This window comes from Clytia hemisphaerica, unplaced genomic scaffold, assembly GCF_902728285.1.
Source record: "Clytia hemisphaerica strain Z4C2 unplaced genomic scaffold, Clytia hemisphaerica genome assembly, whole genome shotgun sequence".
Lineage (NCBI taxonomy): Eukaryota > Metazoa > Cnidaria > Hydrozoa > Leptothecata > Clytiidae > Clytia > Clytia hemisphaerica.
Window position 1 is genome coordinate 110,826 of NW_027103651.1, and position 13,036 is coordinate 123,861.

The 13,036-nt window shown below is 33.7% G+C and overlaps 1 protein-coding gene and 1 long non-coding RNA gene across 3 annotated transcripts in view; both read right to left on the minus strand.

Annotated features, from left to right (window-relative positions):
• Positions 1 to 8,262, minus strand: part of LOC136803140 (patched domain-containing protein 3-like) — a 28,202-nt gene extending 19,940 nt beyond the window's left edge. For both annotated transcript variants that reach the window (XM_067059889.1, XM_067059890.1), the window contains exons 1-7: positions 8,131 to 8,262; positions 5,669 to 5,807; positions 4,973 to 5,076; positions 4,036 to 4,156; positions 2,827 to 2,950; positions 1,504 to 1,616; positions 656 to 828 (exon numbers count right to left, since the gene is read on the minus strand). In XM_067059889.1, the coding sequence (XP_066915990.1) occupies positions 656 to 828; positions 1,504 to 1,616; positions 2,827 to 2,950; positions 4,036 to 4,156; positions 4,973 to 5,076; positions 5,669 to 5,807; positions 8,131 to 8,219 (863 nt within the window). In that variant the 5' untranslated portion in view covers positions 8,220 to 8,262. The remainder of the gene's footprint in view (positions 1 to 655; positions 829 to 1,503; positions 1,617 to 2,826; positions 2,951 to 4,035; positions 4,157 to 4,972; positions 5,077 to 5,668; positions 5,808 to 8,130) is intronic.
• Positions 8,263 to 9,429: 1,167 nt separating this feature from the next.
• LOC136803141 (uncharacterized) lies at positions 9,430 to 12,507 on the minus strand. The gene is made up of 3 exons (XR_010846095.1): positions 12,447 to 12,507; positions 9,922 to 10,114; positions 9,430 to 9,676 (listed from the first exon to the last, which is right to left on the minus strand). It is a non-coding gene; the product is annotated as an uncharacterized lncRNA (long non-coding RNA).
• Between the last annotated feature and the right edge of the window lie 529 nt (positions 12,508 to 13,036).

A 13,036-nucleotide genomic window follows, 5' to 3' on the forward strand; every position in this document is an offset into this window, starting at 1 on the left:
TATACTTATTCAAATTTGAAACATGAAAACATGAAACTTGCACCATTTTAGGAGTATTTTGAGCTGTAAAGATTGGATGGTTATCAAATGCCGCGGAGAGAAGGACCCAGTCTTTTATGTTTCGATAAAGAAAAAAAATTTAGGTTGAGAAGGTAATTCGGACGAGATGAAGTTTTTACAAGCTCTTATTTGATTTGGTTGGTCGCTAACCAGTAATAAAACAATTTTGTTACTTTTTCTAAAGAACGCGTCATTTCTATTACTTCAAATGACTAATTATTAAAGTATCTTATAAAAACTCCATCTCATCTGGATAATTTAGTTCCTATCTCATTACCTTATCAGGTTTGGTAGGTTTAAAGAAATAAATTGGATTTTGTCCAAGTCACTGAGTAGTAAAATGTAAGCATTGCGCGAACCATGTGTCATTAAAAGAGAACAATTAAAATCACGTGTTCAAAACAAACTTGTAAAACAATAATTTCAAGAAACAATCAAAATCAGCCATATTTGTCTTTATTTTTTATTTTGACATGTAACATTTGTTTTTATTTTTATTTTGACATGTGATATTTGTTTTGATTTTGTATCTCGCTGCATACGGTTTGTTTACAAATTTCGTCAGTACTTTTATGTCCCTTTAAGGAAACCTTACCTCCTGCTATCCAAAGCCAACCAAGCCACATAAAATGTACATGTTAAAATGAAGACGGCTAAAACACCAATGCCAGCGAAAATACAGAACGATCGTAAGGCGGGAAGGATTGTAGTTGCTCCGATCAAGAAAGCGCAAACGTCCGTGATTGACGTGACCAGGATGGATACGCCCTAAAATAGGTAGTCGTTAATTAAATTATTAGATTAATGTTTCCATTTGCAATAATAACGCTTTTTGTGTAATTTGACTTAAGTTTTTAAAGGTTTAAAGCTAAGACGCTTAAGGGAATAGAAAATGTTTTAATTGATAGCAAAACCTTGTGTGTAGCTATAGATCTAAGTATCAAGATCTTGTCAAATCTGCAAATTCCATTTGAAAAAAAGTCTGTTCTTCGAGCCCTTTCTTGCGGGGTCCCCTTTCTTAAGAATAGAGTGACACTTCTAATTAATGGACACATGGCGTGCAAACAGGTCAGTGACCGCCAACTGTTTTATAAGTATTTCTAGGAAAGGAACGATGGCCAAGTGGTCAAAGGCATCAGCGTCTCAAACCAGGGATTCACGGTTCGAATCCCCGCTCCTTTCAATGTCCTGTTCAGTTCATAGATAGCCGAGCCGGTTGGCCGTGGACCCCGTGAATCGAAATCGAAACAATCGAAAGACTGTCGAAAAGTCCTAGATTACTGGGTTATCCACGTAAAATATCGACTCGACTCAAACGGCCGGAGAAAATGAAACTGTCCGCTAATTAGAAGTTTCCTCCTTTTCGAGCGAGTGTGTGTTAATTGGAAATTGTTAATGTTGTTAATGTAGGAAAAAATTAACATGTAATTGTAATGTTCTTACAGCAGTTCTCAATGCGAGAGAAACATTTTCGGCGATCGAGCGGTCACGATTTTTAGGGCCACCAATGTTGTCCCAATTTTGAATAATGACAAAGACATCATCCACGCCGATACCTTGAAAAAAAAACGTAGTCGCACGGTCAGGCGCGTGCCACTTTATTATTTAATCATCCCCCTAAACTCGATCCAATCCTTTTTTGACACATTTTTCTACAGTCTATAGGTGCGAAAAAAGGACTGGGACGGTTTTAGTAAGATAAAGCGGACAAAAATGCCCACGCGGCAATTGGTGGCTACGTTCGAAAAGGTGTATGAAACTCCTGTCAAAAAATATCTAGCGCCGGGGTCAGCGAGGTTTTGCAAAGAGCAGAACAGGTTATCACAGTGGAGTCTCCATAACTCGAACGCGCACGGGGAATACAAATTTGCTCGAGTTATAGAGGTTCGAGTTAAAGAGACTCAACTGTATAACAAGAAAATTGAGACGGCTTGCAAAAGCAAGTTAACACAGCTGACAAACAAAGTCTAATCCTATCGGCTGTAAACTCGCTTCAACAGCGAACCCCGTTCATAAGTTTTATTTTGGCTTTGATCTTATTCCTTTAGTGACTTTCAATAACACAGATGAGCTGGAGTTTTTATAAGATTCTTTAATAATTGGTCATTTGAAGTAATAAAAATGACGCATTCTTTAGAAAAAGTAACAAAATTATTTTATTACTGGTTAACGACCAACCAAATCGAATAAAAGCTTGTAAAAACTTCATCTCGTCCCCAATAACATTTCGAATATAATAACATTTAACATTTTCATTTAGAGACAACCAACCATTACAGTGTGCCCCAAAAAATGCAGACAACTTTTTATAAAAGTAAAACTTATGTGAAATTCTATGACTTGTTTCCTTAGGTATTTCAATCTCTAAAACTTATTCAATCATCTTAGTAATTGAATATATATTGATTGAACAGAGAATTTTAAAATCTAATTTCAATTGCATACCGTGGCGAATCTAAAAATAGAGATTAATTTTTCTGTTTGACCGAAATTCTATCCCATCACCCTTTGCGTTAATTACGCTTACACGCAAATTACACTCAATTAAAAATAAAAAATAAATGACTTTCAAGACTTTTGAATTAAGACGAAAAGGATTGTGGGATTGAATTTCGGTCAAATGGGAGATGAAATAATGATGACGTTTGCATAACGAAGCGCTATTATTCTAAGCCCAGTTTAGATATTGAAGTTTGAGGATTTTACTTTATATAAAGATTTATCCGCTTTTTTTTTGGGACACACTGTATTTGTAGTGGAACATACCTAGGAGCAAGAAGGGTAGAACACTGTGGACGGGTGTTGAAAAGAGTTGGAATGCACTTGATAATCCATAAGCAATACCAATTGCAAGGCCAATGTTCAAAACACCACACAATGCTAACCAAACCTATCAAAAAAGAAATTTGAATGAGTGAATTTGGACGAAATGGAGTTTTTACAAATTCTAACTAGTAATAAAACAATTTTAATACTTTTTCTAAAGAATGCGTCATTTTTATTACTTCAAATGACCAATTATTAAAGTAACAATGCTTACAACTCCATCTCATCCGAGTGAATTAGAATCTTATGTCAAAGATCGGCAACATGGAAACAGTATTTTCTTAAGATTTTTTCCAATGCCAAGAAAATTGTAAATTGAAAAAAAATCGTAGATAATGATGCATCTGATATTATTCAAAACAGTTAATACCATTCTCGTTCGACCGATGTTAGATGCATGCGTTACATTATATATGTAGATAATTTTAGAAATAAATAAAAAGTTTATCATAACGTGGGTATCTATGAATAAAATTGTTAACATCTTTAAACCTATCGTTGATACTAGGCTTTTAGGGGCGGTTCAAAACTAGGGGGGTGTTCCTGTACCACCCCTTAACTTTTGATCTAGTGGGTCTTTTTGGATGAAATCTTGGCACACAAGATCTTTGTCACATAAGGTAACTTTTGACAAATAATTTTTTTGATGACGTCACTCACCATGCCCACAGTGATCAAAAACCGAGAATTTCCTTTGTTCTTACAAATAGCTATTGTTTTCTAACAAAAGCTTTAAAAAAGTTCCCTGAGTCTAAAATGCTTATTTTTATCCTAAATATTCAATAAATTACGGTTTAAACGATATATTTGACATAGAAAATAAATTTGTATTGCATTGGAAAAGTGTCAATTTTTGTGCCCCTTTACTGTCAGAAATGTCATCATGCTCAAGGTGTGAGACATCTTTAGATGTCAATTTTTTATTAAAGCTAAATAAAAGTTAGGAATTTATAGAAAATTTCATGACAAAAGCTCTATTATTTTAGGAGCTATTAACATTAATTTGACCTCTGAACAGGAACAGCCCCTCCCGAACGAATAGGGTTAAAGAACTTTAAAAACCGATTCCGATGAATAAGAATAGGGTTAAAGAACTTTAAAAACCTGAAATTTCCAATGAATATGAAATAAGAATGAATGAGAACAAACCTTTTGGTCGAGTCTGGAGAAACTTCCTAACATGATACCAAGGTATGCAATGATCAAAACATAACCAACAAACAAAAATTTCAAATCGTCAGAAATTTGTCCACCACTCTCGTCTTGTTGACTGAAAAAAAAATGAAAGTAAAAAACCTTAAAAGCATGTTTTAGACAGCCAATTTAGTCAAAAATTAAGAAAATATTTGGCATTGAAATTCATCAACTAGGAGATGAAAACCACAGTCTGTTCAAATAGTGCCTTTACTAGAGAGTATCTTATCAAGAACCAGATCTTTTACTCCGTTATACTTGCACAGATTTATATAAAGCGTGAAGGACTAGATGTCGTGCTTTGTCTGGAAAGTGTGCCGTGGTTAGGTAGGAAATCCTACCTAGGTCACGTGACATTAGTATAGGATTTCAGCGCTTGACTATTCAGAAGCTTTGCAGATTTTCGAAAACAATAGCAACTCTTTCTCTTCTTCACTTTTTTTACCTGTCATGACTTAAAGCACGACATCTAGCCCTTCAGGCTTTACATAAATCTGTGGTTTCTTAGTGAGTTTCATGAAGAAAGAAGAACTTTTATGCATGCATTTTTTTCTCGCTACTGCTTTGAAATTTAGGTGACGTCGAAAAATTGAATGTTTTTAAAAAAGCCTGAAAACCCGGACTCCACAGACATTTGGAAAAGATCGTAAAGTTGAACAGAGGTTATTTTCATGTTTTGTCAAGTGACATAATGACTTCCACCATTATGGAAACAAACGTTCAACTTGAGTAAAGGAATTGCCTTAACAGAATTGAAGGGGGGGGGATTACGAAACTTTAAAAAGCATGAAAAACATCTGTAAAGACATTAATGCACAGAAAAATGGAATCAAGTATAGGCTATACTTTTACTGTAGATTGAGATAAAGTGAAAACGGAAATAAATTCTAACCTGACAAAAGAAAAAATGTATACTTTGTCAAAACCACCAGTGACCTTTTGTTTGATGAAAACATCAGAAAACTCTGTCTCCCAATCCTCTCCTTTCTGGTCAACCTATACAAGGAAAAATTTAGCCTTTTATATTTTGCAGCATTGCTATTCTTGGGTATTTCTTGAATGTTTTAATCTAAATATGGGTATAAAGGGCAAAATAAACACAAAATCAAAGTTTTTAAAATTTAGCCATTTTTGTCTGCACTCATTCTAGAATAGTCGGGTTTTTTGAGTGCAAAAATCCAGGGTGGTCAGAAAAATGTGATGGCAAATATGGGGGGTTAGTAAAATGAAGGTTAAAAAGCCAGTAAGGTCAAGAGTCCAGGGTGGTCCAAAAAATTAGAAAAAAGTCCAACTGGGTCATATTCCCAAAAATGACCCCCTCAACATTGGGAGTACAAATGTTTTCTACATTAGCCCATACTAATAGAACACTCATTTGGTATCTTGTCAGCAGTAAATTAGATCAGAATCTGCGAGAGTCTATGAGAAAATCAACTCTACAAATTTTTGACAGCAATGCTACCTGGTAAACTGTGACCCAGTCTTATAATGTTTTAAGAGTTGAAAGATGTATTGTAAATGATTTTAAAGCCCTAAGTAACCTATGAAAAAATTATGTATTCAAATTTTCACCAGAAAGAAGTCTTACATTTTTTCCCTGGCTTTCAACATACACTTCCTGGTTCTTCAGAAAATAAGTCATTTTGGTTGCACTTGCTCCAGTGATGTCACCATTTGACCTTACAATACTACCAAGCAATAAATCCAAATTGATTTTCCCGGTTAATCTAGAACCAAAAAAATATCACAATGGTAATAATCTACAAATTTTCCTTGAGGATTATAAAATGCGTTCATATGGACAATCTCAAATCAATGTCACCTAAGAAAAAGTTATTTTTTTTGAGGAAAAAGTGGAAAAATTTACATAATTGGCCACATAATCTTCATTTTTTATCTAAAAAGGTTGAAATTTTGAGGGTTGGTCATAATTGATGGCTTATACCCAAAAATGAAAAAAAAACTTGAAAAAGGTTTGTTATTTGAGGTTAATATGACAATTTATAGACTTTTGTTAACCTCAAAATATAGAGACGCTTATTGAATTATCGGGGAAAAAATTATTAGGGAGTCATCAAAAAGGCTTCGAATATCAAGCTTGTCTAAAAAAGGTTAGAGATTTCCCACAAGAAAGGTGCAATTCATGAGGTTAAAAAAATGGTAACATGTAACCTCACATTCTTAACCATATCTTCTGCTAGCATGTGTATTAAGTTATGGGACAAAAGTAAAATGATACTAGAACCTTAGATCGATAGGGTTTTTATGAAATTGACAATCTTTGCTCTAATGTAGGGTTAAAAATTGAGGTTAAAATTAAAACTCTATGTTAAGGAATGTGAGAAATTTGATTTTCTAATAGATCTAAATAGTTCTATTAAAGCTACAGGAACAAAATTACTTTTTAAAAGTTTTCATAAAGTAACTAAGCTAAAAAAATATGAAAGAGACCAAAAAGGTTCTTAAAATGAGGTTAAACAACCTGAAAAAGTAGGATGTTTTAGTTTATACCTTCAAACTTCATTGTTTTTGTCAAACAACAACTGAACGAAAAACGTTTAAGGGATACTACGATAAAAAGTTAAGCTCAGTATTGATATCAAAAACAGATTTATAAGTCATTAAAGTATACAACAAAGAATTTAAAAACCCTATAAGCCCAATTCACAAATAACCTCACTTTTGGTACCCAAACTAAGATATTAACCTCATTTTTTTCTATCTAACCTTGTTCCTCAACCATTGAATAATGGATCCCACTATTTCTATTACACAACTTTGCATTTCTATGCAGGATTTCTGAAAGCTTAAAATCAAACCCTTTCTCAGGTACTTGCGTCTCTCAAGTTAATATACCAGTTAACCTCACTTTTTAGACCAAAATATAATATTTCATGTTTAGTTGTTTTTGATAATAGGCTACTGTTTGTCTGATATCCAAAATTAGACTGAAATATCATTGTTAACCTCACATTAGGGTGTTTTTGTGAAATAACCTCAAATTTTACACCCTACTTGAAATATTAACCTCATTTTTCTAGCCTAGCTTGTTGCCCAATCATTATATAGTAAAACCCAATCATTTATTTTTGCTTCAACCTCACATTTCATACCAATTTTGATCTATCTTTACAGACCATTAGGTTAACCTCAGTGCAAGTTAACCTCATATTTTTAACCCTACTTTGACCAAGAATATCTCTTTAAATTCAACACTTAACCTCTATAATGTATATATCATTGTGAACCTGAATAAATTTTGAGTTAGCATGTAAAGTAGCAAATAAAAATAAGTTAACCTCATTTATTTATCCTTTGTTAAAGTCAAAAAAGTTCTTTTAAAAAAGTTAGGCGATTTTGGGGGGTTTTGACTTGAGATGGTCCATATCGTTGGGCGATGTTGCCCTAAAGATTTCTTTATTAACTTCTCTGGTATTGAAAATATTTTTTTTAATGAGGGTTATTAGAGAAAAGACTACCTTATTGGAACTAATTTGCGCAGGATTTAATTTGCGCAGGATTTAATTTTCGCGTTTTTTTTTTATTCTGGAATTTTTGCAGTTTTGCCCTTTTTTGGACAAATTTCTTTCATTTTCCTAGGGATTTTCCTTCGATAAAATGTATTTCGCGGGAATTAATTTTCGGGGTTTTTAACTCTCAAAATATTTCACAGGCTCGTATTTTTGCGATTTTGACGAAAAACTGCCAAAAATGCTAAAATTAATTCAGCGAAAATAAGTTCCAATAAGGTAGGTGAATTTAAGACATAACCATCATTAATTACAAGTAAGAAAATTGCGCCAAAATTGGTGCATCACAAAAATAACAGTAACAAAGCATTAACCCTGCTGGCACGCAACTTTCATCTAACGTTGTATGAGCGGTGTGAACTTTAGATAAGCGTTGAAAAACGTTGTGTGCCAGCTGGAAAATTAGCCCAAATAACACATCACGCTGATCTTGATCATGTCAAAGAAAAATTAGGTCATGCCGATGAAAAAAAAAGACTTGGCATTGTAAATAATGAAATAATTTTAAAATGATACATACGTTTGCAGTGCAGTATCATCATTGACTTTGGCCAGGATTTGTGATTGGTTCAACTGTTTCACAATGTTGCAATCGTAATTCCATAACATTAATATTGTTGATGGTCGACACACCACTGGTCCACCTGCTCCTGCAAGGCTAAAAGAAGAAAATATATCTTTAATAATTGTTTCGGTTTATTGAAAGGTCATGCTTGAAAAAAAGACAATAAAAACGATGGTTGCTATGACAACGAGAAGCATTGAAATTGAAACTATAAAAACATTGATGACAAGATATTTTCTAGCAGAGCGTCATATCGATTACAAAGTAACCAACAAAGTCTCTCTGAGACAACTGGATATAGAAAATTAGATAGAAGAAGTTTCAGACAAAGGAAATGTGAAATCAATAAACGTGAATCTTACTTGAGGCAAATGGAATCCCAATTCATATCTGTTGTTCCATTTTTGATATTTTTTATCAATCTATCAACTTCACATACCTATAAAGCGTAATTTTGAATAACTTTTAGTAATAGTGATTTTATGCGTATATAATATAATAAAACTCACCAGACGCACAATCAGAAACTTTTATATTTAAGACAAAAAGCGTAAACTTTATAGAGACAGAGTTTACGATTCTAGCCAAATGATGTATGGTATGGTTGGCAAACGATATCATACTCCAGGATGCAAGTGAAATTTTTCAATCCACGGACGTAGACGGGGGTTCGGTTATTATCAGTTTAGGGTTAGGGTTGGAGCTCGAGAGTCACAATATAAGGCTGAAGGCCTTCTTAGGGGCATTCGTACCCTGAGACTTAACTTTGGATCCCGTAGGGATCCTTGTAGGGGCACCGGTAGGGTTGGGAGCTTTTTTAATTAAGGTCTGTAAATTACACCTTATAAGTATTTTTGAATGACAACTTTCTGTCGTGTCTTGTTGGCGTAAGCGGTTAGGCATTGGGTTTGTAAACCATGGTTGCTTGTATTTGGTGGTTCGAGCCGGGGTCGGAGACCTGTTTCACCGTTACGGGAAAATTTCAGAAAAATACTTAGAAAACAGTTAGAAACAATACTTGAGAAAGACAGAAAATCAGGATAGTGGATAGGAAATCAGAAAATGGTAGAGGGGAAATAAGAGACGATGCATCCTGGAGTATGATATCGTTTGCCAACTGTATGGTATCTGTTGACTTTATACATTTAGGGTCAGAGTCTAATCCTTTTACGCAGCTTTTTGCGAGAAGTTGATAATTGTATGGACAGTTATAAATGATGATGACGAGTTAGTTTAAAACAATAAACAACATACTGCTGCCATTCCTTCTGGAGTCAAAACATTTGCCATTTCACCAATGACCGCAACTTGTCTCGATTGAGGGGGGTACCGATCTGATACCCAATCAGCATGTTCTAGAGATTTAGAATCAGCTGCTACCCATAATTTTTCTTGTCGTTTTTCATCATAAAAATCAACCACTCCGATCATACATAGAAAGCTAACAGCCAGTGCAATCAGGATGACTTTTATAGGGTTATTTGCAATCGTTCGTCCAAGACTAAAGGAAATTTATTCTGTTTAGTCACTACAGTAAAATTTATTATTTAAATTATACAAATTTGTTCTGCAGCAGTCTGCAGCTCAAAATAAACGTGATTTTGAGAAAAAACCTTAGAAAAAAATTAAAATGTAATGAGGACAAAAGAAAAAAAAGGACACTTCATCCTTGGTGCTGGAAACTTCATTTTGGGACAACAAGTGAAGTCATAAATTCAGATTTGAAATTTGATTAATCAAACTTACCCTCCAAAAAAATCTTCTAAGGCCAATATAATTCTATCTGTACATTTTTTACAACATCCATCATTTGGTGCCACAGAGCTATCGTTTTTCACGACCACTTTCTCATTGTCAACTTTATTCATTTCGTATATTGTTGCTGGCGTTTCTTGTGGTGCCATCTTTTCAATACCGTAAATTTTTCAAAATCATTAGCCTTAAAAAGGTAGAAAATACAAACAATAACACCCATTACTCCTTCCTACATTGTGAAAATATAAAATAAAGATTCATAAAATATTTTTTTCTTGTTTTAGAACTGGCCCTTTGCCTTAGACAACTCATTTCTAATACAAAAGACTGCAGAAGCAATTGGGTACACATTGTTTGAAACAAAGATTGACCAAGAAGTTCTATAGTCAGAAGCAATCACTTAAAACCAAGTTTAAGTGTTACATACATATTTTACGTTTTATTTGTTACGGATAGGAAGTGTTCATGGAACATATCGGAGCAACAAAATGAAGCATTTATTCCTTCCAAATAAAAAAAGTGGAACGAAACTGTTTCGATTTGCTTTTTTGGTGAATTTTGACGTTCGCACAGTGTTCAGGAAAGTTTGTTTCATTTCAGAGGTTACGAGACATTTTTAAAGGAGGAAGCAGGAATATTTACAAAATTTGATATTGTATTAATTTTTTCTAGAAGAGATCACATTATTTTATGAAGGCAAAAATATATTTCATTGTTTCATTTCGTTTTCAACACTTAAAATTGCTTCTCTTAAATTATCAATTCTATCGATAAGCCTATTGATAGACTTTGAGCGATAAGAATTTCAGTGATCCCAATTTATCTATATAAAATTATAGTGATAGGAGCTTTATCAATAAGAGTTTAGCAATAAATATTAGTGATAGAAGTCATTGCAGTGCAATTTAGCGATGATAACTTATCAATAACGATAAAAAATTAGCAATCCAAAAATAGTGATGAAAATTTATCATACAACTTAGAAGTCATTAATAGTGTTTTTTATGTGTCCAAATTTTTCCAAAAAACCTTTTGAAGCAACAGAACTTTTGCGGCCATGTCTCTTAGCACCAACTTTTGTTGATCAGATTGATTTGTAGCATCATAGAGCTTCTCTAAAAGCTTTGTTGTTTTCTTCATAACTTTCACAAAGGTTTCTAATGCACACTGTTGTCAACTTGTTTTTTGCAAGGATAGTTTTCTATTTCTATTTGGTTGAGTTGCAGGAGGCTTTAGAGGCCTATTCTCGCAACTATAGACACTTACTAATGAGCGTCCCGTCAGCACCTTGAACTGACTACCCAATTCCCCTCACATGACATGGGTTGACCCGGGCGAAGGAACGTTCACTTGCCAAATGAACTGCCGTGAGTGGGAATCGAACCCTGGCCGCCTGCACAGAAGCCAAGGTCGACTACCACTATACTACGGCACCTTTAGTCAATAGTTGTCAATTCATTTTTAAAATTTCTTTCACTGACGCCACTTATCCTCTTAGTTTTTTTCGTAATTTTCACTAGTGTCTTTTATGCTTAGTTTTATCAATTCGCTTTTTTTGTAACTTTCAAAAGTATCTCTTATGCTTAGTTTTATCAACTGGCTTTCTTCGTAATTTCAACAAGAGTTTTCAAGGCTATATATGTTGACTTATAACTAAAAACTAACAATAAAATATATAAAAATTGTAAAAAGCTCAGGCACATATCATCAAGTATATATCATGAGAAAGAAAAACATCCTACCCAATACACCATATTAAAATGTCATAAAATCACGTTTCTTTCAAGTTATTTGATCTACAACAACAACATTTTACAAATCTCTTGTGCTATAGAAAATGACATCATACTCTATTCCTTATTGTACAAAAACAAAGCCAATATTACAGCTCACGTGTTTTACTTTCTAATTCACACTACTATTTTGTATGATTACATAATTATGGAACGTTCTATATAAGACATCTATTATTTCTGAGAATCATAAAAAATGACAACAAAAAACACAATCTCTGTTGATAAAAGTTTCCTCTTGTTTTAAAAATATATCAATCAAACACAAAATTTTTTTAGTAAGTCAAGCGAAGTCAAGTCATTATATACAAATTTCATTACATTTATAAGCCTTTCATCATTTTAAGGTAGAAAACAGCATCATTCATTTTTTAGCTGATCTTATATAAGAATATTATTTCAAAATTAAACAAAATTGAGTTGCTATGGTTTCCTTTTTGATATCATAATCTGATAGTGCTAGCATTAATATGTTTTTGAATAAAATAATTCTTGATTGATCTTTTTTCTCAAGATAACTTCAGAGAAAGCTGATGATGGTTGATTATGGTTGAAATAGCTAGCTAAGGCATTTCAAGTCCAAGATAGATAAATAAAAGTCAAAAAGAAAGACAACTGACAAAAACCATAACTTCCAATCCCTGCCTGTCTTTAATTGTTTATCAAGTACAAACAGTAGTACAGCGATGATATAAACAGTATTCAAAAAAAAGTTCTACTTACTTTGGAAACTGAACCATAGTTGTGAACATGATTGAAAGTAAGATATGGAAAATGGTCAGACGACTCCCCTCCTTTTGCTTTGGTTTTTTGATTTGTTTTGTTGTTTACACTTTTTTCCGAGAATTTTAAAGAGCCTTAATTTTACGCATGCGCGAAAATCGACGCCCGTGTCACGCCTATCACTTTCGTCCAGTCTCCCTCCAGCCTGCCCCCGCCCTTTGCATGAAAGATGTTAGTACAACCGCCTGAGAATTCCTACCACTGCGCTATTGTTGTTTGGGGTAAAATTTCACTACCTGAGATTCCAATACTATCGTATCCGGAAAATTTTTGCTATTCATTTTCCTGGGATAGCCGGATTTGAAAGTGTTTTTCTAAAGCGTGCGGGAAATCTTGTGTTAGTTACGTTCGGAAACTGCTTAACTTTCCGAAGCTAATTTTCAACAACCTAGTCCTAGTCCTTTTCCACTACTACTAAAAGAATTGCAGTGGAATCCAGGAAGTTGAATCTTACCCAAAAAGACGGGTTTTTTTCTATCATCGTGACTGTTAGTTCTATCAGAATCATAAAACAGCGAACTAAGGGACTA